Genomic DNA, 25,939 nt, shown 5'->3' on the forward strand with positions numbered 1-25,939 from the left:
GCTGTGTTTTGCACCAACTGGAGATGTGCGAGGGAGGACTGACTGACTCCAAAATAAAGTGCATTACAGTAATCCAGCCGAGATGTAATAAAGGCATGGATTACTGTTTCAAAGTGCTGTTGTGTGAGGAAAGGCTTCACCTTTGCCAGCTGTCTAATCTGAAAAAAGCTGGACTTCACTCCAGAGCTAATTTGCCAATCCAACTTAAAATCACTGTCCATCTTAAAACCCAAGTTTGAGACTGTTGGCTTAAGATATTAGCCAAAGGGCCCAAGTCAACAGGAGGGGGTACACAAGGGCCACTGGGACCAAACACCATCACTTCTGTTTTTTTCTCATTGAAATTTAAAAAGTCACTCCTGGCATGTCTTCAAGACATGCCAGGAGTGGTGTGAGGGAGAAAGCATTTCTCTTTTTCAGCGGCACATATATCTGACTGTCGTCAGCATAATAGTGGAAAGAGATGCCATGCTTTCTCAGGATGGAGCCCAGGGGCAATAAATACAAAGAGAAAAGCAGGGGCCCTAAAACAGAGACACAGGCTCAAATTTATCAAGAGCTGCAGAGCAAGGAACAGGGTCAGAGGGGTCAGATGCAAGAGCATCTATAGTAGAATTTATGAATAAAGCAGCATCAACAGTTATCAATGACATTTGAGCAAACAAATAACTGACTGTATTAAATAACTTAACTACCAAAGGCAAACTACTTACAAGCAAAGCAAATCATGGAAAATGTGTCAGAGAGAGATCCAGAGAAACAAGATGGATAATGGTCTTAAAATGTCTAAGTATAATATGGCTTCACACATGTGACTTCAAAGATGGTGGACTTTGAACAGAAGATGTAGAAAAAATGGAGGGTCTTAGCTACAACATCAGAACAATAACTTCACACAAACCCCAGTGGACAGATTTTGACTATACAGTTTCACTAATGTTTGTGTATGTGAAGGCACTCGACTGGATCAACACAGCAAAGACAACACACAAAGGCAGACAATAGCACAATAAATGCAGCTTCCAATGAATGCACGTGAAACACTTCCTACAGGGGTAGGGTCTGGTGTCCAATAGATCAGAAGTGAGCAGAGGTCAGCCCATTAATGGTTCTTCCACTGTTCAAGCAAGTCAAAAGGCTTGTGGCATTAAGATTCAGCTTCAGGATGAGAGCAGGGCATATCATCCTTCTGAGGTGGGAGAAGACTTGTGTGTCTTTCTTTGGATACTGGTGGGCTTTCTGCAGCACTCCTGTCCAGATGATGTCGAAGGAAGGAAACAAAATCTTTGTACTCAACCAGCCAATTGGCAGAAACTTAGAGCTGGGGAACAGAGCAATAATGGAAGGCAGCTGGCCAGCTGCTATAATGGCGGTGGAATGGGGGTCACACTGGCTTTTATTACCTGTGGACCCCCTTCAGAATCTCCTCAGGTCTCCTATCAGAGGAGAAGATGTCTTGATGTAAGGGCTCCTGGGATGAGTCTCTGAGTTTTTATGACTCAGAACAGTTTCCTCCAAAACTACAAACACATGCATCTGCAAGTTTGCCAGGTCCGAGTCTTGTTGTCCACATGGCTGATTCCCAACAACGGTCACTCAGTTTGTAGGTAAGACCTGTTCTAGGCAGATGTGCACATGTGCTATATTCCTTCCACTTCTTGGTGAGGGATTTAACTGAACTCTGGGGGATCTTCAGTGCCTTGGAGTCATATTTTGTCCTTGTGGTGTAATGGTGGCCCAGAGTACTGTTTAACCAGTGAATGGACCTTCCAGACACAGGTGTCTTTATACTACAAAACATGAGACACATTCATTTCGCTCAGGTGATCCCCATTTCATTAACTGTGAGACTACTAAGACCTCTGTTGAATTAGTCACTTTTAAAGAGGGTGAATATTTATGCAGTCACTCATGTTACATTATATATTTTTGTTTAGTTGACATTACTCTGTAGAAATCTCTTTTAATTTTGACATTAAAGATACTTTTTGTAATGTTTGTCAAAAAAGCCAAATTATATTGACCATGATTGATTTATAAAATCAAGTAAGGGGTGAAACATGGAAGGAGGTGAGTACTTTATATAGGCACTGTGGCTATTTCATTTAAGTCTCAGCAAAAAGTAAATGGCTACTGGCAGATTGATGAACTATGATACCAACAATAAGTAACTGTAATTGTTTGATACTATCTTTTGAAAAATCTTATAAAAGAAAATTTAATCTTAACATGATATTTTAATGACTTTTCCTCACCTACAGGATTTAAGTAACTATATTTTTGAGGCTGAAACAATTTGAATCTTGACAATATTAACAACTCCTTAGGAACTCCATAGCAAATACTGTCATGAAAGTAGTGAGAGGCGAGCAGAGAGGGGTATGGCTGCAGCCTGGAGACCTCTTAGTTACAGACCTCACCCGCCCAGACCTCTTGCCTGCGACCGATTTGCATAATGCCATCTCAGCTCATATGCGGGCATTCACAACAGCAAGTCTACTTGGATGATTTTTTTGGTATGTGAATAAACAGGCTGTTGCTACGTTGATAACTGAAGACTTTTCCCAAGTTTTTAACTCATAAAAGTGTTTATGTTTCAGCCTGTTTGTGCTACATAAACTGTAGTTCTGCTGTCTCAACAGGTGAGATTTACGTGCTGTCGTTGTCCTTTATTGCCTTTCTCTAAAGCGTACAGACAGGCAGAAATGTTAAAAGTTATCCCTCCTTCATATTAAGTCCACGTGGCTTCATTTCTGAGGTGCAGAACTGTATATCGGTTTATCTTTTCACTACTGGTTTACAGTGAGCCAGTCAGCCTCCTTCCACACACAATCAACAGGACGGGACAAAATGTGATAAAGTGACCATAGTGTTCAAAGCTAAAGGGGTAACCACAAATAAAAGACAAAACTCATGACTAAAAGAAAGACAAAGTAACAATACCTCCAATAGCTAAAACATGGTAGATTAATCAAGATGGAAATTTGCTGCTCTTATTGTTGTTTTGCAGGCTAGTACTTTATGTCTACAACCAGAAGAGAGAGGCTTGGAAAGGGTGGGATTTGTCTTCAAGAAGCTATAATGTTCTCATATATTATATAGATAAATAACAAAAACACCAGTATGTTAATAATAGTTCATATTATTTATCTGAATTTACTATGACATATGTAAAAAACAATATTCATAAATGAATATATAACAAAGAATATTATCCCACTTTCTTCTTAATTTAATATAAAAGACACTACATAAAAAAATAACATAAAAGACAAGATGTTCAAGAATGCTATCTTTTTCTTTGAAAATTATAAGTATGCCCTCTTAATTTAAACTGAAATAAAAATTTTAAATACATGATAAAACTATTCATACAATGCGACCTGGCATGACATTTTACTTTGAAAGTCAGAAGTATTTCCTCCTCATTTAATATGAAATATAAACAAAATAGACCTGACCAGACGTTATCATTCATTTTAAAAACAGAAAGTATGTCCTCTTCATTTAATATTAAAAACTATATACGAACAAAAACAAAAATAAACATACAGTGCAATCAGACGTGATCTTTTATTTTGAAAATAAGAGCACGGGTGCCGGACATTGCTGTCTCCACCTGGAGGTCTGTATGACAGAGGTCTGTATCCAAGAGGTCTCCATGCTGCAGTCATACACTCTTGGGAGAGCCTCCCATTTGGAAAATCCTCAGATTTCTTAGTTTTAATTTTAGCCCCAGTAAATTAATTTTTTTTAGTTTCCTGACAATGTTAGGATAGAAAAGTTACAAAAACAACAGGGTCAAATTAAATACATTCACTTAGAGTTACAGGTGATCATTGGCTCTGATGCCTCTGCTAGAAAGTGGCTTGTCTTCAGTATTTCAGTCTCATTTGGTTCTGTGGCGCCACCTACTGGTGTCAGTGGTTGTGGTGACTGCTGGCCTTTCACTTTAAACACATCCCATCTCTCAGGAAGCAGACCTTTGTTGAAGAGCACTGAAGCCAGGTAGGAGAAAATCAAGATGGCAGCAAAAGCAGACAACATGCAGATGGTCCTAACTGGAGAGTACTGGACATAAACACCGTCTTCAAGAGTGCATCCTGGGAAGTGTAGGACTGGTGCTAACCCTATTATTGGATCCCCACTGAGTAGCTGTAAAGAAATCCCCACAAGCAAACCCATAACAGCCCCATAACCATTGGAGATGTTGAAGAAGAGGACACAGACGAGTTGAGGGAAGATAAAGATGTAGGCTGCTTCAGCACCAATGAATGTAAACAGTAAGATGCTGTTTTTCAGGATGGTGAGTGATGTTCCTACCACACCCACTACCACCATAGCAGCACGGATCACCCACTGAATCTCTCTGTCTGATGCCTGGAGTAGAAACAAGACATAAAGGTTATAAGGAAGCAAATAACTGAATAAAAGTTTCACTGTTCTTTTTTTCTTATTCATTTTCTTTCAAAATTCTTTCTTCTTCATTTCACTTAAGATTGTACTCCACTTTGCCTTTTAAATGAATGAGATGTTCACCTTATTAAGTATAAGCACATTTTGTCAGACTTTTTCAGTGTTTTGTTGTTGTTGCTGCTTCATTAATCATAAACATGCATGTTTTCTACCTGAGGCCTCAGGATGCTCTTGTATATGTTCACACTGAAGACAGAAGCTGCAGAAAGCAAAGCAGAGTCAGCCGATGACATCACAGCTGCTGCCACACATCCAATACCAACGATGGAGATGAAGGATGGAGTGAGGTGCTGCAGGGCAAAGGGAAGAGCTAAAGCTGCTTCCCCACGTTCATACGGAGATGGAGAACCGTAGGACATCAAGTTCCAGTCTGAGACATAAGAAAGAAAACACTTGATAAACTCCACCTCCATTCCACATCCATTCAAACAGCAAACCAGTACCCTAGACTGTGTGCCTTGTGCTCCAGCTTTAGCTAAAGTTTTAGCAGTCAGCTGATCAGTTTCAAGAGTTGTTTTCCTCTCTTCAATGCCATCCAGACAGGAGTACTGCAGTAAGCCCACCGGTATCTGAAGAAGGACATACAACTCTTCTCCCACTTCAGAAGGACGATACAAGCCCTGCTTTCGTCCTAAAGCCAAATTTTGACACCACAAGACTTTTAACTTGCTGGAACTGTGGAAGAAACATTAATGGACTGACCTCTGCTCACTCCTGGATCTGTTGGACATTAGACTCACTGTGATCACAAGTTACTTTGATCTTGGAAGAACTAGCTGTAGGAAGTGTTTCATGTGTATCCACTGAAAGCTGCATTTGTTTTCCCTAGTCTGTTGTTGATTTACTTTGTTGTGTACACATTTATCCAGCACAGCACCTTCACCTACACAAATATTGGTGAAACCAACGTGACTGTAAAGTCAAAGTCTGTCCACTGGTCATCTGTGTGGGAAAGTTAATTTACAGAGTTTAAGTACTCCTTAGCTTGAGCTTTTCTTTGTCCCTTATTTAAAGTACGTGTGAAACCACATGTGACTCAGACATTTTAAGTCCATCAGCCTTCTTGTTTATTTATCTCTCTCTGACACATTTTCCACGCTTTGCATAGTTTAGTAAAAGTTTGTTCATTGTAGTTTAGTTCAAATAGATATTTGATGAATTATCATTGATAAAAATTAATCCATCCAACAAATCAATCAGTCTGAAAATAAACATCCATCCATCCATCCATCCATCCATCCGTCCATCTCACCTGTGGATGCAGCTGCAGCCCCAAGCAGTATAGGAGGTATTCCAAATAAAAGAAGGATGAAACCAGCAACAAGACATGTGATCTTTGCTGTGGCTGTGGAAGAGGCCGACAAGGTTCTCTGGTGGAAGCACTGGAACCCCAGACTCCCCAGTGCCTGAAAGTGAAATGGTTTGTCTTTTAATTCAAACGTGTGACCTCCCCACAAAATAAACACTATCAAATTAATCTCTACTTTTGGCCAAAGGCATTTAAAGCTGCCCAAATAAACTAAGAAAATATGTGTTTTCCCTGACATATCATGTAGTTTTGGTGAAGTATGCGCCCTGTATCTCTTGCAAATTGTAATCCAAAGTGGATTAAAACCCACAGTATATGCTTCATACAAATGCACCTCATCGTTCCCATACAGAATAATTCTTTGTCAAAGATAAACTTGAATCAAAATGGGGTTTTGCCCCAGATGGATGTTGTCTCATCATTCATTATAGAGTAAGTAAATTTCTAAGGAACAAAATATTTATATGGGTCTCATTTGATTTCCACACTCAAAAACCCCAGGGACTGCATTGAACATGTCTCATGATCAGTTTTATCAGCTGTTCTGTGGAAGATAATACAATAATATCTGCCAACAAGCTATCAATATAATCAGTAGCAAAAAAGTGATCTATTGACTTTGATGAAAGTCAGAATGTTTCTTCCTTACAAAGAATAAGAAATCATCAACAATCCTCCAGGCTGTTTTCAGTTCTGGCGTTCCGATCCAGGGAGCGTGTAAGGTGTTGTTCATCAACGTCTGACTGATGTCCAAAGTGTACGGGTTCATCAAAACAAAGGGAACACAAACCCACTGCAGAGAAATGTAGCCATGTTAATGATAAACACTAAAGTGTTAAGGTTTTCACTTATTATTTTTATCCTGTGTGTTTTTCCCAGAAATAAAAAAGAGCCAGACACTCACTTAAAAAAACTGCAAACTCACCAGACCAATGAAAATGAGGAAGAGCTGTATAATATCTGTGTAGGCCACAGAGTAGAGGCCTCCCAGCAGTGTGTAGATGATGGCAACAGCAGCAGAAATCCAGATGCAAACAGCAAAAGGTAAATCCAAGACCACATTCATGATTCCTCCTGTGAAAATCATGGCAAAAATAGAATTTTAGTATTTGCAGCTCAACTTTACTGTAGTTTTATCTACATAATGTAAAGGGGAACAAATGTAAAATTTAAATGCTTACACATACCCACCTAAACCAATGAGTGTTGTGGGTACCCACATCAGATCAACAAAAAGTAAAACCAGGCTCAGTCCAGCTGTTAGTGCTTTTCCATACTTTATGTTGAAAGGGTCCAGCATTGTTGTACAACCTCTAGCTCTCATTGGCTTGGCAAATACCATGCCAGCTTGAAAATGGAAGAGAAACATCAAAGTTAGAACTAAGGAGTGTGACTTCTACATCAAGTTGGGACAACCCCAAGAGTTGGTTTTTAATGATGTGATCATCTCAAACACGGGTCAAGTACACTGTTAAAGCAGAGTCACATTTATCCCACTGATAACTTTTGGCATGCTAATTTAAGCCAATTAAACCAGATGGATGCAAGAATTGTGAAGGTGATATCAAAGAAGGGCTCCTATGTTAACATGGAACTTGACCTGTTAAGATGTTTTTGATTGAAATAGATTTAGATTTCAGTAAATATGATCTCCTAATGCTGCAAATTCAACAAATGACCATTTTCAGTTCTTTACAACCTTTAAAATGTTTTGAAACACTGTTGTGCATGATAATGTGGAACGGTGCATTTCGTGTTTTTTATTTTTGAACAATAAATAGTTATAAATAGTTTGTTCAATAAATGTGAATTATGCTCTTACAGTTGATGACTTGAAAATTAGACTGTTATTTGCATCGACTATTTAGGAAAATCAGAGAAAATGATCATTTACATAACTATGTGGAACGTGGTGTACAGTGGATGGTATACTTAACATAATGGAAGAGGAACGCCTGGTTCAGTGTGCGCTTTTCACTTGTTGTCACTTGTCATCCCATTTAGTTGGACTACCTTGGGTGGCATTAATGTTCAAGATTAAAGTTTGCAATAGAAATAAGAGAAGGTTGCAGTGGCTGTTCCTCACAGCTGTAATGTTACAGTGAACCTCAGTGGTGTTGGTGTTCTTGACGTCGTCACATTTCTTCCATGCGGATGAGTTACGCTGCTTGGCACTGCTCCTTGTGCTCCCTAGCTGCCATAGCTAACCCTCCTATCATGAATGTTTACTCCAGTGTGGCTGTTGACTTTGGTGCTTATGTTTCCAATAGAAGTGAAGCTGTATGGCGCTGCTTCCTGCTCGCTCCCGTCCGCATCGTCGCTTGTCCTTGGTACTTTTGTTTTATCCATAAGCACCGGATATCCATGTTCAGTTCACTGTGCACTAGCCACGGTGAACGCCATGAATGTATGACTCGGTATGACTCAGTGACCCGCCCCCCTCTATTTGTAATTGCCATTGATTGGATTGGTTGAATTATAGGATCGACAAAGATAGGAATAATAGAAGATGGCCGACAAAAAAAATCAAAACCCAAATATGGACAGCTTCAAGTCCAAGGGCAGGCACGGCTGACTCCGTAGGCGGGCATGGCCCCCCCAATGCCTGCCCATGCCGCCGGGTCTGCTCTTACATATAGGAATTAATACACGCATTATTTGTGGCACCTGTTGTATGGAAATCTCAATTTACAACTAGTAAAAAAACAAGATCACTACCCCTATGACAGAACATGCCCTCACTTCCCCTCACAGAAGTGGTGAAAAGGGGAGCAAAACTATAATGACTTGGATATATTGGATATTTCTTTTCTGTGTTTATAAGGCATGCTGGCTCTTTCAAGGAAAGATATTTTTTAATGAAAAGCAATTCATCAAATCAAAATGCATGAGGTGATAATATTTGGTTTAGTAATGTCAAGTTACAATTGCCTAAACCCTTCTTTCTCAACTGGTGAGTCGGGACCCAAAAGCAGGTCGTGAAACAATTTCTAGTGGTTTGTTGATGTGTGACTGGAAAAAAAACATGTGAAAGGATATGTCTCCATCTTTTTTATTTGATCACTTCTTTTTTATTTGTTAAAAAGTCAGTCTTATATGAATGAAAATGTTAAGAAGTTTGGGTAACAATTTGTCATTGAGGAGATGGTGGTCCAGATGAGAACCACTCCTTTAACAATTACCGATCCTATCATACACATAAATACTTGCCATTTGGCTCGGATATTATCATGCTGTATTTTTGTAGTTATTAATGCAAGCATACATAAAAAGATACAGAACTCTTACCAATGATGAAAGAAGAGCTGTATGCTATAATCATCACAATGGCTGTAGTTAGTCCCATAGAGGGCGTGTACACCATCTCAGCAGTGCCAACAACAAGGCCTCCTCCAACCCACGTAGCTGCAAGGAAGATAAAGCTTTGTAGGAGATTTATACCACAAACAGAAGGTCATGTGAAAGACTGAAAGACATTAAATGACATTTTTTTTTCAAAAGGTTGTCAGAAACATCCAGCTATGAATCTTCTCCAACAGGGGAAAAATTTAATATACTGTGAGTTTTACGTTCCCAAGCAGGTTTTACATCCCCAGCTCATTCAGTCTAAATTATCTCCACCATCTCATTTTGCAAATCAAAACACCTCCTGTAGTTCTGGTTTTCTATTTTTGTTCATTGTGAGGTAAAGTTGCCAAATCTATCAGCTACAGTGGCCCATGGATCATTTAAAGTACCATAACAGAGATTTGAGCCAGGAAATGGATTTTGTCTCTTCTCTGGCTCAAACCTAGACAGCTGCACTCTGATCATGAGGTCAACATTCAGATTGTAACATTTTTAAAATCTGAGAGGATTGTAGTTTTCCTGAGTGGGCGTGGCTTCAGCTTATTCAACAGACATGCCCACATTATCCTGGAGCAGATTTTACGGCCTCATTTTTCATGAATTTGAAGCTTAATTTGATCAATTTAGAGATGTTTTATTTGACTGAAATTTGATTTAGGGGTTCATTACACAGTGAACTGTCATACAACAAACCTAAATACAGATTCATTTTCACAGGGTCATTAATATTTGGTTACACACCCTTGGGGTAAAAAAATCATCTAACTTCTTACAACCCTCAACTGGAATTTTGGACCATTCTTCTTTTGCAAACTACTCCAGGTCTCTCAGATTTGAAGGGTGGCTTCTTGCAACAGCAATTTTGAGATCTCTTCATAGGTGTTCAATGGGATTTAGATCCGGACTAATTGCTGGCCACTTCAGAACTCTCCAGCGCTTTGTCTCCAACCATTTCTTGGTGCTTTTTGAGGTATGTTTCAGGTCATTGTCCTGCTGGAACACCCATGACCTCTGACACAGACCCAGCTTTCTGACACTAGGCCCTACACTGCAGCCCAAAATCTTTTGATAGTCTCCAGATTTCATGATTCCTTGCACACAGTCAAGACACCCAGTGCCAGAGGCAGCAAAACAACCCCAAAACATCTTTGAACTTCCACCATGTTTGACTGTAGGCAGACTAAGGTAGAGACTAAGCTCTACCTTACTCTCATCTGTCCACAAAATGTTCTCCCAGAAGGATTGAGACTTACTAAGGTACATTTTTGCAAAGTCTGGCCTTTTTTATGTCTCTTTGTCAGCAGTGGGATTCTCCTCGGTCTCCTGCCATAGCGCTTCATCTCGTTCAGATAACAACGTATGGTCTGAGCTGACACTTTTGCACCCTGAGTCTGCAGGACAGCCTGAATTTGTGTGGAAGTTGACTGAGGATGTTTATGCACCATTCCAACTATCCTGAGTTGCAATCATTTGTCAATTTTTCTCTTCTGTCAACATCCAGGGAGATTAGCCACAGTTCCATGTGTTGTAAACCTCTTGATTTTATTACGATCAGTGGACAATGAAATTTCTAGATCTCTGGAGATGGTCTTGTAACCTTGAGATTGTTCGTATTTTTCCACAGTTTTGCTTCTTAAGTCCTCAGACAATTCTGGGCTCTTCTTTCTCTTCTCCATGCTTGGTGTGACACACACTGGCACACAACACAAAGGTTTCATATATTCTAACTGGCCTCAGGTGTGATTTCTATATCGCCAGAACCTGTTACTTGCCACAGGAAATATGTAATAGTTTAACTGTATGTCGTGTGAACCGGTAAATACACCTTTAGAGTTGAATTTGACTTTGAGCTCAGTTAACAGTGTCAATTTTGATGTGTATTTTACTTTATTATAGAGGTGTGACTTTACCTGAACAACCTGGTTGGAGATCTATTCTCTTGTTCTCAACAATAAGGAAAGATCATATTTCACTGTACAACTCCTCATTTTCTACTCCACTTTTATTAAGTACATTTCAATCAGAGTGACTGTGCTTTAACTTGAGTACAGTAGTCCTGTACTTTTTCTACCTCTGATGATAAACAAGTAGACACTTTGGGAAACTCTCTTGAGAAAAAAATATGTCTTCATGTACGTCCTGTCACATGACGTTGAAGTCCTGACCCATTTTATCAACAGCATAACATTGACATGGGTTTTTAAAAGGGGAGAGTGTACATTGATTGGTTAATGAAGGAAAATGGAGCATGTGTTTTAACTCATACCAGGCATTACCAATAACACATACATACTTCACATCATGAAAACTGGAAATGCCAATTGGCAAGAAACTTTGCAGAACCACTAGCCACAGTGGCTGGTAAGCAAAGAAGTCAATGTAAAGCCCTCTCAATAATAACCTGTTATTATGAATGTCTTGTTACATCCTGAGATCATAACTCAGGTGTTTCTGTACAGATGTTTTTGACATCCTGCTTGCAGGTGATACCCCTGGGATAATCTTAACCTTTACAGTTGTGCCACAACCTGAGAAAATGCCGTTATACAGGCTTTCTTTGCATAACAATGTGGCCTGAAACTAGAAACGCCTGATTAAAAACATTGAAATTAGGATTTTTTCCCCCTCATATTCACCTGAGGTTACATTATTTTTATTTTAAAAATCTAATGTAGCTCTGAATGCAAATGTTTATATATTTCAAGACCTTTAAATCTTTTCAAAACAAATTTTCTTCCAATTTGTTTGTCCATTAACAAAAGAGTTAACAACTACATATTAAAAGCACTAGGTCTCCTATTTGATGAGGAAATTGAGCCATCACATTTGCTTTATTGTAAAATTGTTTCCCAGTGAGGAAAGTTTTTTCTTTTAAATACAGAATATCTTGTATTTTTTGTACTCTTAACGTTTTTCCATTATAGTGGTAGAGACAATATGCCCACAGGCATCAGCAGATGCCAATCATTCAAACAAGATTTTATAGACATGAGTGCAAAATAATGGAGAAAATAATTGCTGAACATGTTCATATGGGACCCATAATGATAATAATTAGTTAATAATTATGATAATTTTGTGCATTGTATTGGGAAAAATTTGGGCACAAATGAGTTAAGATATACGAGACACTTTTCTGTTTTTGATACTATTAAATATAACACTAACCCATGATAAATTTGAAGGCACTTATAAAATTATCGTTAGGAATTTATCTTTGCGTTTAAATTTTTATGCAGTTGTTATTCTAGGTGTGTCAGCTGTGCTCTCCTCACCTGTCATTGTGAAGATTCCCACCACCAAGCTAATCCTCCGGTTTCCCAGCAGGGCCATATCCACTCCAGTGGCTGCACTTTTCTTCTGCTCCCTTTTGGACTTGACAGAAGCCCAGACACCGGTTCCTAGAACCAGCAAATAGAAGAAGACCATCGCTATCACTCCTGGGATGTTGACAGCCATGATCAAACTGGTGGACTTTCCTCACTCCACTGTAGCTGATGGATGACTGATTGGCTGGCTAAGGTTTCTGGCCAAAATACTTCATAGCTGACAAAGGAGGAGTGGGCGGGGTTTAGAAGATTTTAGCAGACAACAACACCTAGGGACTTTCACCCCAGGAAATGTACACAGGCTCTAATCACAGAACCTGGCAACAAGGCAACAGATCCAACAGTCTCAAGAACTACAGGCAACAGAGATGTGGTTCCAAAATAATGCAAAGTTTATGCATAAATATGAAATATATAACTAAAAGTCTATGTCTACCTTATCCTTGAGCGAAACAGTTGTTTTATTTTATTCTAAAAACCCTTACAGTAAAATACTATTTAAAATTAACAAAAGGGAAGGGGAAGTGAGTGGAAGCCCACAGTGGGGACAGTGATGTGTCGTTTGCAAAAGATCCAAAGAGCCGACTCCTCTATTTCACATCATTATTACTATTACTAATTTTATTTTTATATAGGTTGTGTGTGTCTGTGTGTTATTTGATTGATTAGTAGAGATCAGGGCATGTTGTGCCTGCCACAGGTACACCATGCATTAAGGATTATTTGATGGTATAACATTAATGTTGTATTTCAGGTATGCCATGCAGCCCAATCAGTGAGCAGATTTCATCTGACCCGCAAAGTGTTTAGGAGAGGCAGTACATTGCAAAAATAATTACATGATATTTTCATCAATTTTAAAAATTGAGCATAGTTAGTGTAAAATACCTGCCCAATTATCAGTCATATAACACTGCTAAAACTGGCAGGTCAAATGAAGCCAAACTGGTACCTGAATGAAGAGCTGTTTGGGAGCCGAAAGAACCATCTCTGTTCGCTGAGCTGAGCCAAATGATCCGTGTCGCTGAAAAGAGCTGGAATTCCCATCCCAGGTGGCAGCCTATCAGGGGATCTGTTGCAGGAGTGCTCTCATCCACCACTCTTGAACTCACAACTATTGTCTACCGGTGCACTTACCATTAGAACAAAAAGGCACAGGAAACTACCCCGAGTATCTAGCCCCCACCATTGGCCAGCGGCCAACTTCACTGTAGAGGACAGGAAACTAAGTATCAAACAGAATAAATAACTAAAGGCATATAAAGCCTGTTAGTTTAGGTTAGAATACAGCAAATTTAAACTCAACAATCCAGTAAAACCACACCCTAGGGGTAAAACAGGTAGAATTTGTGTTAGGCAAGAAGGCAAAAACTAAACTAAAATGGCTGATCAGGCATGTAAAAACCGGAAATTTTGCTCAGTTATAACATTGTAGTAAACATGTAATTACTCCAACGTACAATGACCCATACTTCCTGCTAAACAACAAGCAAAGTTACTCGTACCTGGACAGAAGGTGCATTTCAAAAGATCTCACATTTCAAGAGGCTGAGAACTACAATGACAACATACGATTGTTAATTATGGTAAAAAGTACAAGTAAAACCGGTTTAACCTCCTGAGAACCAAGCTTTAGTTTCCAACTTATTTTTAGTTTCACTAACTCGATTCGGATCAGTGGGACCTGAAGAGCATAACACAAAAAAAGGGTTAGGGTTAAATAGGGTTAAATAAAATGCTTAACATTGTGTGATTTTTTTTCCTGATGACCATCAGAGCTTATTAAGGCCAGGAATAAACATCCACTTAAAGTTCTGGAGGTCTTGGAAAAAATTTCCCTCAAAATTACTAGGGATTTCCATAACATTTAAATTCCCAAAATTTCCATGACATTGCAAAAATTATGTGAAAAAAATTCCAGATTAAAACTAAATTCCCTTCATATTCCCTAAGATTTCAAAGCAAATTTACACACAATTTCTGAAGGATTTACAAAAAGATTGCCCAAAATCCCCCCAAAAAACTAAATATAATCCCTACCCCTAAATTCACAATGAAATTCCTAAATATTTAAAAATAAATCCTATAAACTGTGGTGTTTATTTTGTATTGTGTGTTTTATTTTGTGGAAACTTCCGGTTTCCGGAGCTGGTTGCTGGCGCTAACTTTCCTCTGCTTCTCCTGAGGCTTTCACCCTGCCCCCCTGGTGCTGTGGAGAGTCACACCTGCAGCGGATCATCTAATCAACTCATGCTATTTAAGACCAGCTGCAGCTCTCTACAGCGCCTGAGTCTTGTCTACCATACCTCACGGTAAACGTCCGCTCCAGGCTCCTTCTCCGATCCTCCAGAGAAGTTCTCGTGATCTTTTGATGATTCTAGTTATCTCCAGTGTTTGTACTTACCTTGTGTCGTTCACTAACATGCTTCTCCTCCTTTTTCCAGTGCCTCCTGCTCAGATCAACACAGCCAGCTCCAGCTCACCCTCACCTCCTCTTGGACTCTTGGAATCCCCCTCACTCTGTACTTACCTGCACAATAAACTGTTTAAAACTGCTTCCGTCTCCGCACCTGAGTCCTACCACCACTCAAACATCACAGAAGACTCAGGCCAGAAATGGACTCAGCGGGATCGGACACCCTCAGGACAGCCATCACCCATCAAGGACAACGACTAGGACAGCATGAATCCATGTTGAAAGGTATCATGCAATCTCTCCAGACTCTCAACACCCAGGTCTCCAACATTTCCGAACAATTACTCTCTGCCACTCAGCCTCACCACCCTGCTCCTGAGCCTCCACCTGTTAGCATTCAGCCACCCTTAGTAGATCCCTCACCTTCTCCTCCCCTCCCCCACTTTAGAGAGCCACATGTCCCTCACCCTGATTTCTTTTCGGGAGAAATAGGTAGCGCTAGTGGGTTTTTGTTACGTTGTTCCCTTGTGTTTGACCAGCAGCACCTGAGTTACCCCACTGACAGGACAAGGTAGCTTATATTATTAATTTGTTACGCGGGAAAGCCTCCCGCTGGGCCACTTCTGTTTGGGAGAGAGAGTCCCCAGTGTTAGCTTCCTACTCATCGTTTTCTAGTGAATTGTGTCGGATTTTTGATCATCCCCTCCAGGGCCAGGAAGCAGCCAAACGTTTATTCTCCCTCTCCCAGGGCCGCCAGTCTGTAGCTGATTTCTCCATTGATTTTCGCATTATAGCCTCTGAGAGCGGGTGGGGGGAGACCGAACTCAAAGGAGTTTTTCTTAGAAGCCTTTCTAGTGAGCTTAAGAACGAGCTAGCTTCCAGGGATGAACCTGACTCCCTTGAGGAATTTCTTTAGCTATTCGTATTGATAATCGTCTGAGGGAGAGACGTAGAGAAAGGAGTCAGCAAAGGTCTTTCAGCCCCCGTCCTATAGCTCCCTCTTCTGGTCAGTCAGCTCCTCGGTCCCCTGAGCACTTTAGGTCTTCCCGTGATTCTCCCTCCACACCTGTTGAGGAACCCATGCAGTTAGGTCGAGCTAGACTAACCCCCAGTGAGCGCCAAAGGCGCTTCAGCCTCAAGCTCTGTATTTACTGTGGTCAGGCAGGTCACTTTCTTATAAATTGTCCCCAGACGCCTAAAGACAGGGCACCCGTGAATGAGGGCACTCGCGTGAGCCAAACCTCCTCCTCCTCTAGCCCTCCTCTGCGCATAACCGTTCCCTCCAGTGTCCTCTGGGGGCGCGATTCAGTTCCCATTCAAGCTCTTGTTGACTCCGGAGCTGATGACAATTTTATCCAGGACACCTTAGCTCTACAGCTTCAACTCCCCCTAGAACCCTTACCCATTCCCAAGAACGTCACTGCCTTAGACGGCAGACTCATCGCTAAGGTCACTCACAAGACAGCCCCCATTACCCTCATTACCTCCGGCAATCATAGTGAAAAAATTCAACTTCTCGTTATTCCTTCACCCCATGCTCCCGTTGTTTTAGGTCTCCCCTGGCTTCAATTACACAATCCCCAGATCAATTGGAAAACCGCTACCATTAACAATTGGAGCGTACACTGCCACTCTCACTGCCTGCGTTCAGCCAATCCCCCTGTTAGTCGCCAGTCCGCCACTCCCACTCCTCCCGATTTAGCCAATGTTCCTCACGTGTACCATGATCTAGCTGAAGTCTTCAGCAAGGATCTAGCTGTCTCTCTCCCTCCTCACCGACCCTATGACTGCGCGATTGATTTACTCCCCGGCACGTCCCTGCCCTGTAGTCGCCTGTACAACCTCTCCGCCCCGGAGAGGGCGGCCATGGAGACTTACATTCACGACTCACTAGCCACAGGTCTCATCCGCCCCTCCTCGTCTCCTTTAGGAGCTGGTTTCTTTTTTGTTAAAAAGAAAGACTCCACACTCCGCCCCTGTATCGATTTCAGAGGTCTCAATGACATCACGGTAAAGAACAAATACTCCCTTCCCCTGATCGACCCCTCTTTCGAGCCTCTCTGTTCCGCCCAGGTCTTTTCCAAACTTGACTTAAAAAATGCGTACCACCTCATTCGTATTAAGGAGGGAGACGAGTGGAAGACTGCCTTTAAAACCCCCATTGGCCACTTTGAATACCAGGTCATGCCCTTTGGTCTCACTAACGCCCCCGCTGTTTTCCAGGCTCTGATTAACGATGTGCTCAGGGACATGCTCAATCGTTTCGTGTTTGTTTATCTCGACGACATCCTTATCTTCTCTCATTCACTCCAGGAACATCAGCAACATGTCCGGTTAGTCCTTCAGAGACTCCTAGAAAATAAACTCTATGTTAAGCCCGAGAAATGTGAGTTTCACACCTCCTCTGTCAGCTTCCTAGGGTTTATCATTGCCCAGGGTCAATTACAGCCTGACCCAGCTAAGGTTAAGGCAGTCACAGATTGGCCTGTCCCCTGTAACCGTAAGGAACTCCAACGATTCCTAGGTTTTGCTAATTTCTATAGAAGATTCATTAGAGATTACAGTAGGGTGGCTGCTCCCCTCACCAGGCTCACCTCCTCTAGCTCCCCCTACCGGTGGTCACCTGAGGCAGCTGAGGCGTTCACGAGACTGAAGACTCTATTCACGTCTGCTCCCGTCCTCAAACACCCTGACTCCTCCCTTCAGTTCGTGGTAGAGGTGGACGCCTCGGAGACCAGAGCTGGGGCGGTGCTATCCCAAAGAGACCCTGAAACTAAGAAGCTCCACCCATGTGCATTCTTCTCTCGCCGTCTGTCCCCGTCTGAGAGGAACTACGACGTGGGAAACCGAGAGCTGCTGGCTGTGGTCTGGGCTTTGCAGGAATGGAGGCACTGGCTGGAGGGCACGCGACAACCTTTCATCATCTGGACTGATCACAAGGATCTGGCCTATCTGCGCACGGCTCGCAGATTGAACTCCCGTCAAGCCCGGTGGGCTCTATTCCTCAGTCGGTTCCACTTCACCCTCTCCTATAGGCCTGGCTCCCGTAACATCAAGCCTGATGCCCTGTCTCGTGTGGACTCCCCTCCTCGTGAAAGCGTGGAACTGGACCTGATTCTTCCCCCCTCCTGCATCGTCAGAGCTGCCACCTGGGACGTCATTCAGACGGTCAAGGACGCCCAGAGGACTCAACCGGATCCCGGTACCGGACCCCCTGACCGTCTCTTCGTTCCTGACTCTGTTCGCTCTCCAGTGCTCCAGTGGGCTCACGCGTCCAAACTCACCTGTCATCCCGGTTTTCAGAGGACCCTTGGGTTCCTGCAGCAGAGTTTCTGGTGGCCTGGTATGTCTAGGGACACCCGCGAATTCGTGGCTGCCTGCGCCACCTGTGCCAGGGGGAAGTCCTCCCATCAACCCCCTGCTGGCCTGTTGCATCCCCTGTCCACTCCTGGTCGACCATGGTCTCACATTGCCTTGGACTTCGTCACCGGTCTCCCACCCTCCGAAGGTAACACCGTTATCCTGACCATTGTGGATCGATTTTCTAAGGGCGTCCACTACATCCCTCTCCCCAAGCTCCCCTCTGCCCTGGAGACGGCTCATCTCTTGGTCCTCCATGTATTCCGAATCCACGGAATCCCCAGCGACCTCGTGTCGGACCGCGGACCCCAGTTTGTATCACGTGTCTGGAAAGAGTTCTGCAAGGAGCTGGGGGCCACGGTTAGCTTATCCTCTGGGTACCACCCTCAAAGTAACGGGCAGACGGAGAGGGCCAATCAAAGTCTGGAGGCTGCCTTACGTTGTGTGGCTGCTCATCATCCCTCCTCATGGAGCTCTCATCTCCCCTGGATCGAATATGCCCACAACTCGCTCTCCTGCTCAGCTACCGGCATGTCCCCGTTTATGTGTTGCCTTGGGTATCAACCCCCCCTGTTTCCGGAGCAAGAGACCTCTGTCTCTGTTCCCTCTGTGCAGCAACACCTCCAGCGCGTCAGAGAGGTCTGGCAGACGGCTAAGGCTGCACTCTCGCGCACAGCCGAACGCAATAAGAGGCTGGCTGACGCGCACCGCACTCCTGCCCCTGAATACACCCCTGGCCAGAAGGTCTGGCTCTCCTCCAGAGACTTACCCCTCGAGACCGAGTCCAAGAAACTGACGCCACGCTATGTTGGACCTTTTGAAATCACCAAAATCATCAACCCCTCTGCTGTGCAACTCAAGCTCCCGGAATCAATGAGAATCCATCCCACCTTCCACGTGTCTCTTCTCAAGCCGGTTTCCTCCAGTGACCTCAGCCCTCCTACCGTCGCCCCTCCTCCCCCCCAGATCATCGATGACCACCCTGCTTTCACCGTCTCCAAAATCCTGGACGTCAGACCTCGAGGCCGGGGTTACCAGTTTCTGGTAGATTGGGAGGGGTACGGACCAGAGGAGCGATCTTGGATTTCCAGAAAACTGATCTTGGACGATGACCTTCTTCGGGACTTTTACAGGTAGCACCCAGACAAGCCTGGCAGGACGCCAGGAGGCGTCTGTTGAGAGGGGGGTACTGTGGTGTTTATTTTGTATTGTGTGTTTTATTTTGTGGAAACTTCCGGTTTCCGGAGCTGGTTGCTGGCGCTAACTTTCCTCTGCTTCTCCTGAGGCTTTCACCCTGCCCCCCGGTGCTGTGGAGAGTCACACCTGCAGCGGATCATCTAATGAACTCATGCTATTTAAGACCAGCTGCAGCTCTCTACAGCGCCTGAGTCTTGTCTACCATACCTCACAGTACAACCCAATCTCACAAAAATACGTGAAATACTCACGAAGTTTAATCTATTGAGTCGTGTCCATGGACACGAATTTCTGCTTTTTCTCGTGTTGTGCAGCATGAAACTAAATCCCATTCATTTGAATAGGCAGCATCTTTCGTGCTGACATCACGTTTTCTTCAAGAGCAGGAAAGAAGCTATATTGGGTTTTTAATCTGCTCATAAAGCGTAATAACTTGGTATGTATTAACGATAATTCATCGGGTTGCTTTTGTTTTTAATTTTGCTTTCATTACGTCGTCATACGAGCATACGTTGCTATGATTTCAGAATTTATAATCGTTTTTTTACATGTCAATGTGTTTTTCGTACTGTAAGATTTCATTGAAACTCTCTCCGCTTTTTTCCTGTCACCTTGTGTTATTTTTAGACTTATTTTCCAGGAAAATGGCCTGTATTCGCAATTTTTAGCTTCCCTTTAAACTGTTATTACGGTAATTGTCACCTCCCATAATTCTCAGCGAGTGTTACGATGAGAACGGAGCACAGAGTCTGCTTCTCCGTCAGCTTCCTGTCTCTGCAGGCGTCATGCATGTAAGTATCATGGTTGTTATGATTCTGCATGTTATTTTAAATGTTTACATGAACGCCTTTTTGTGCTTCACTAGCGTGGTTTAAGTACCAGGGCAGTAGAAAAAAGTCAGGCTAATGAGATCGCTATTATCATCCGAAAGAGTAATAAGAGTATCTGCATGGCCGTTTTTCTATCAATACAAGCTAAGAAACTCTGTTGATACAGACTGAGTGTAAAGTGGAGTATTACTAATGACCATGAATACTGTCCATTAGTTTCTCACTAATTAAACGTTTAAATGTCCACTGGTTGGACCCCCATGTGTGCCCGGACACTTTATTGTGACGGACACTGCATTTCATTTAAAGGTCCTCAAATATACGTAAAACCACCGCTGCAAAATCTGCATCAAGGATTTCTATAACATCATCAGTTCCTCCAGTCTGGGAATTCTTGATATCCTTAATTTTAAAATTGAGCATGAAGATGGCTGAAGAGGAGAACCTTGGAACATTTAGGCTAGAGGCAAACATCTATGCAAAAACTCTATGCAGGTGTTACAAGGTTACTAAGGACACAGATGAACAGATTGATTGAATTTTTAAATTATGGTGAAAGGCTCATTTCAGCAACAGCCATATTTGTTATACAGGGATTGGTATCTTACATAAAAGCACACCTCTTTTAAAAATACTGGTAATGTTGATTAAGTTCTTCTTACTACAGTCTTTAATTATATTATTATAATTTATATAAAATGACACTACACCAGTGGAGTTTCAGAGAACTAAGTGGTCATTCGTTACTTTTCCTTTATTTCTCATCAGTTTTGACAAGTCAGCCTCACAAGATTTTTCTCTTCAAAACAGAGAGCAGCTGAGGATGGAAAAGGAACAAATCCTGGAGAAAACCCTTCACAGGACTCCAAGGGGGCTGGATTCATGTGGTGGAGGTAAGGTTTACTGTTAATATGCACAAACAATCAGCATATCGGATAAATACTTAATTTGGTTATTCAGAATTAGCTGAACTGGCCAAGTATGCCTACACAACAAGGAATGTGACTGGTTAATTTTGCTCTCAATGTACAGGAATTAAACATTGAAGATAAAAAATAAATAAACAGACAAAAGTATAAAAAAATAAGATTTAGATGTATACAAGCTATTGTTGGTATTATTTCTACAATGAACAAGTCTATGAGTATTGTTAGTGTGGTTGCAAGATTCACAAAGGATGCAAGGATGCTGACTAGACATGATCAGAATATATAAACAGTTGTATTAAAAAATATTTTTTATAAATATTAGCCTGCTTCAAACCATTTTCTTAGTTAAGTTTTTGTCTTCCAGAACCAGATGTGTTTGGATGGCTTTCAGGGCTCCCCTCAAGACCACCGGCCATCAAACTTTAACATCATAGCAGAGAGCCCTGCTCATATCTCTAGTTCAGTGGGTAATCACTGAGAATCAAAGGTAAGAGAAAAACACTGAATTGATTTTGAAAGTGTTTAATTTTTTTTATGAATTATAGCTTCAAAGTTAGCTATCTAAAATAAACATGTACATACTGTAAGATATTGTAACATAAATGTTTCAGTATCTGCTTTTTCTACTGCTGCACTGAAGCAAAATCATTGTAATGTTTGGTTGAAAACATAGGAACAACACTTTTTTGTTGTCAGCTAACTTATTATGCTTGCACATATAGCGTTAGTCTTGATCCTTTTATCGATGTTGTACATAATACCTGTCTCTGTTGTCTTGTAGACTGTTGCCCAAAAATGTTGGTATAGATATCAATCTTTCTTACAGAAAGCTTGCCATGAGCCTTCCTCCAAGGAGTTATGTCTCAGTTTACCTGAGAGCCATGAGGTTCATAATGTAAATATATCAAAGATTTGAAGGTAATTGTTAGTACAGGTCACTTTACTGTTAAAACAGTTACTGCTGCTACCTTTAACCGGTTAATAATCCAGTCCTATGAACAATGAATACCTGTATGAAAATGTATAGATGTTCATTTGTCTTGTGTAGATATGGTAGACTTCCTTGCTTATGACTTTTTTCTTCATTTTTATCTTTAGGGTTGTCCTGTACCTTTAGTGTTCAGATTTGTGAGTCTGAATAAAAAGGCTGCACCCCAATCAGGTCTGGTCTCCAACCATGTACGGGTGAGAAGTCTTAGACAACAAGTCTGTGTCTGTGAGGCGTCAGGTATCTGTGAAGGGATGTGTACTGCAGTGAAAGTTGCTTTAGTAAGTCAATTTAAAGATCTCCCAGAAAATTTAATTTTTTCTTGTCGATGTAACATGAACACCTGCACTGGATTACACACTGTTCTCAGTTGTTTTACCCTCTATATTATTAGAACAATTAAATAATTCATAGAGCACATGTGATTATGAAGCGGTATGTAAAGGTGTCAGTATTTTTTAAAATAACTTAATAGCGTAAACTTGTATTTGAAACAGTAATGTCCTCCATGACTGCTGCTTGTTCATTTGGTTTACATATGGGGTAGTTCATATGTCAGTTTATGGATCATAACTTCCATAAGAGAAGTTTGATGGATCTTCTCTCACAGTTGGATTATTGGACTACATGCCCATAAATTAGTTTAAGCTGCAGCCTGAATTTGTTTTTATTACTCAGATTTGTACTGTTAAAGCACTGACTGAATCTATATAAAAAAATCTTTTCACAGCACCATTAAATATTCTCATCAAATAGTAATAGTATTATTGCATTTGTTTTCTCTGCATTATAAGGGCTGCATATGTAAAATAACCTGTGTTTATCTTTTTAGAATTTTGCTCTAAGAACAGAAAAGTTCCTTATTTGTTCACTGGCTGTTGCTTATCAAAACACTTCCATCAAATGTTTTGCTATATTGCATCTATTGTATCTAGATTGCTTCTAACCAGAAATCAGGACAGGACACCCCACAAATTTTTGTGCCAATCCGAGCATACAGAATAATCATACTGATTTTTGGCCACATCTCATTTACTCTGCTTGGCCTTCATTGTTCTGTGTTTTGCTGCATAATGGAAAGAAATTGGAAAGGATTATAAGAAATGGTAAATGCTAACATTTTTGCTGCTTGTTTTTGTCTGATATTGGCTAGCTACACTTTACAGTGATCTAAATTTACTGTCTGAGTTTGTGAGGTTCTGAAACTTTATTTAAATTTCAGATCATCCAGCACCAGAGGTTCCTTGTGTTTGGCTCACATACAGTACATCCAAGGAATGGAGACAGACTGAGGAAATCTCCAGACCAAGGTTTGCCCACTCCACTAAGGTGGTTTAATGTTTTATAAATATTATATGTTTCATGTAAAAATGTCTTTGTTCCTAGTGCTGGTTGGTTTAAGCTTTCAAAATAACTGTTCTTTCACAAGAAGATCTCTCATCTCTCAGCAGAGAATCACCAATTAAGCCATTATACTGATTTATTTTAAAGTTGGTCTTGTGCTTTTATTCACAAATTACTTTTAGTGCAGAAGGCTGCCTTTCCTCTGTAATTGTTGTTGTTGTACAGCATTGGATTCAGAGTTAGACATGAAGATGCAGAAAGAGTAAAGACTATGGCCATACAAGCAACAGATCAGCATGTAATGATCTGAATTGAATGGATTAATGAGTTTAATATCACTATGAAGTCTTAAATGTTAACAAGATAAAGGAGTTAATAAGATTACTGTAAATGTAATTCTTATTCCTTTATGTACACTGTGAAATAAAATACCACCCTGTGAGCCTTGTGGATGAACAGGTACTTTATCATAGCTTTGACAGTGTCTTCATCTCTTCTCCTTGCATGCTGTCTAGATCAGGTCCATGAGCAGCCTCCTAACAAGTTAGCAACTGTAAGAAGATAATAAGAATATTTGTGAAGTATTTAAAGTTATGACAGGAGTTTGACACTGACTATAATACACACTAACCTATGCATGTACTTGGATGTCTGTTTTCTGACTTTTTGCTTCAGATCAACAGTCAAGCCTGTTTCAGACTGGGAGCGTGACGCGCGTGTCTTGACCACGATACGCGTGGATTTTCAGTTTGATTGCATGTTAACAAGTCAGGGCTTTCAGACTGCCAGCTTCAGTTCAGAGATTCGAAGTCTCGCCTATTTTTTCCATGCACTGCATGCGGCTGGTGACCATATTAGACAGGAAAATGATAAATAGAGAGCAATATTTATATCGTTGTGGAAAATATGCACATAGAATATGTTTACAGTGTGTTTCTTGATAACCCTGAGGAAGGCCACAAGCTTAAATGTGCCTGTTTTATAAAGTTGTTCTCTAAAGAGCAACTATTAGTGAAACTTTCTGTCTCCACACTGTTAGAATATATCACAGGAAAGATAAACATCATATGAATGCTTTTCTGTTTTTTTTTTTTCAAAGTAAAAGCCCGGTTTAGTATTTCTTTAGAGAAACTCCGTTCACTTGTACAGAATGCTTTTATTTTGAATAGTTCCCGACAAACTTCCTCAATACGCTAAATCTATAAGCATGTAGGGGGGTTTATTCAGGTAAAACTCGTGAGGAAGGACAGGGCTTTGAGAGCAGGAAAATGCGGCTGACACGCAGCAAACTCATGCTCTTTGTGCTGCACCGGCAGGAGCTGGAGCTGACGCGTGGCACACGCAAGCAGCAAAACACGCTCCCAGTCTGAAACGGGCGTTAGACTGTCAGAGCTGATACTGTTTATGAAAGAGCACCATGCAGATGCAACCTCACCTCAGGGTCTTCCTTAAGAAATAAGATGATTTATTATGATGTAATCCCTCTTGGCCCGTGCACTCCTGCCTTGATGAGACTGTAAGAACAGTCTTACATCATAGTGATGCTGTAGTGACAATAGTTAACTATCGCTGCACTAATCACTAAATGAAGCCCAGTGGAAGTTCAAGCAGGTGACTGTTTCACATTTATTTATGAAGTTACTGCTTATTCATGTCTCTACCTCTTTTACCTTTCCTTTCCTGCTATGGTGATCAGCTGATTATGGGCATTGACTTTTAAGTAAACATGTCAGATTTTACCACAACTTCATTTGCCTAATGGTGCTGATTTTGTATTTTAAATTCTCTTCTCTTCTGCAGATATTTGAAGTCAAAGCTGTAACTCTCCTACACCCCAGCCATCTCAATTCCATTTCATCAACATCAGGTTCAGCTCATCACAAGTCCTCTGCTCATCTCATCCTGTATCCCTCACCACCACCACCTATGTCCAGACTCCATAAGGGGGGTGCCCTGCCCTGCTGTTGACTTCACTATCCCTTTGATTCCATGAAGACATCACAATTGAGTTTTATCTCTACAGACGTTGCACATTTGTCTATCATCATTTTTTTTTACATAAACAATTGTTCGATCAGTCTCGTCAGTCATGAAAAGTGTGATGGACCACTTCCCTTCATAGCAAGCACTCTACTGCTGATGGCACAAGACAGCTGGATAGAATAGCTGCTCTCATCCAGCTCCTCGAACAGGTGGAAAAATGGCTAGATACCACTACATAAATGTTTACCACCCACCAGAGGTTGATCCCCTTCAAAGTGACATCACCTTGGACAGTCCCTGCCTGTCTCAGCCCCTAGGACTCACACTTATATGATGATGATGATGATCATCATCATCTGACTGACTGAACTTAACCATTTATTGGGTCAGATTTGCAATTTTGCTGTTAGAGTGATGGTGTTGTATTTTT

General features: G+C 41.4%; 1 protein-coding gene and 1 long non-coding RNA gene across 3 annotated transcripts; one reads left to right on the forward strand and one right to left on the reverse strand.

The window, feature by feature from the left end:
* Positions 1 to 3,816: 3,816 nt before the first annotated feature.
* Positions 3,817 to 12,592, reverse strand: LOC121511228 (high-affinity choline transporter 1-like). The gene is made up of 8 exons (XM_041789832.1): positions 12,409 to 12,592; positions 9,074 to 9,190; positions 6,977 to 7,132; positions 6,711 to 6,859; positions 6,435 to 6,578; positions 5,729 to 5,882; positions 4,629 to 4,846; positions 3,817 to 4,380 (listed from the first exon to the last, which is right to left on the reverse strand). Exons 1-8 carry the CDS (start codon positions 12,590 to 12,592, stop codon positions 3,817 to 3,819), a joined length of 1,686 nt encoding a protein of 561 aa, XP_041645766.1.
* Positions 12,593 to 19,990: 7,398 nt separating this feature from the next.
* On the forward strand, positions 19,991 to 25,536 carry LOC121511461. 2 transcript variants are annotated; one of them, XR_005992045.1, is made up of 7 exons: positions 19,991 to 20,226; positions 21,076 to 21,158; positions 21,540 to 21,681; positions 22,021 to 22,112; positions 22,293 to 22,463; positions 23,405 to 23,492; positions 25,327 to 25,536. It is a non-coding gene; the product is annotated as an uncharacterized LOC121511461 (long non-coding RNA). The 2 variants fall into 2 exon arrangements; XR_005992044.1 differs by having other exon boundaries at positions 21,559 to 21,681.
* The last annotated feature ends 403 nt before the right edge of the window (positions 25,537 to 25,939 follow it).

The sequence above is a fragment of the Cheilinus undulatus genome, linkage group 6 (genome assembly GCF_018320785.1).
Source record: "Cheilinus undulatus linkage group 6, ASM1832078v1, whole genome shotgun sequence".
Taxonomy (NCBI): domain Eukaryota; kingdom Metazoa; phylum Chordata; class Actinopteri; order Labriformes; family Labridae; genus Cheilinus; species Cheilinus undulatus.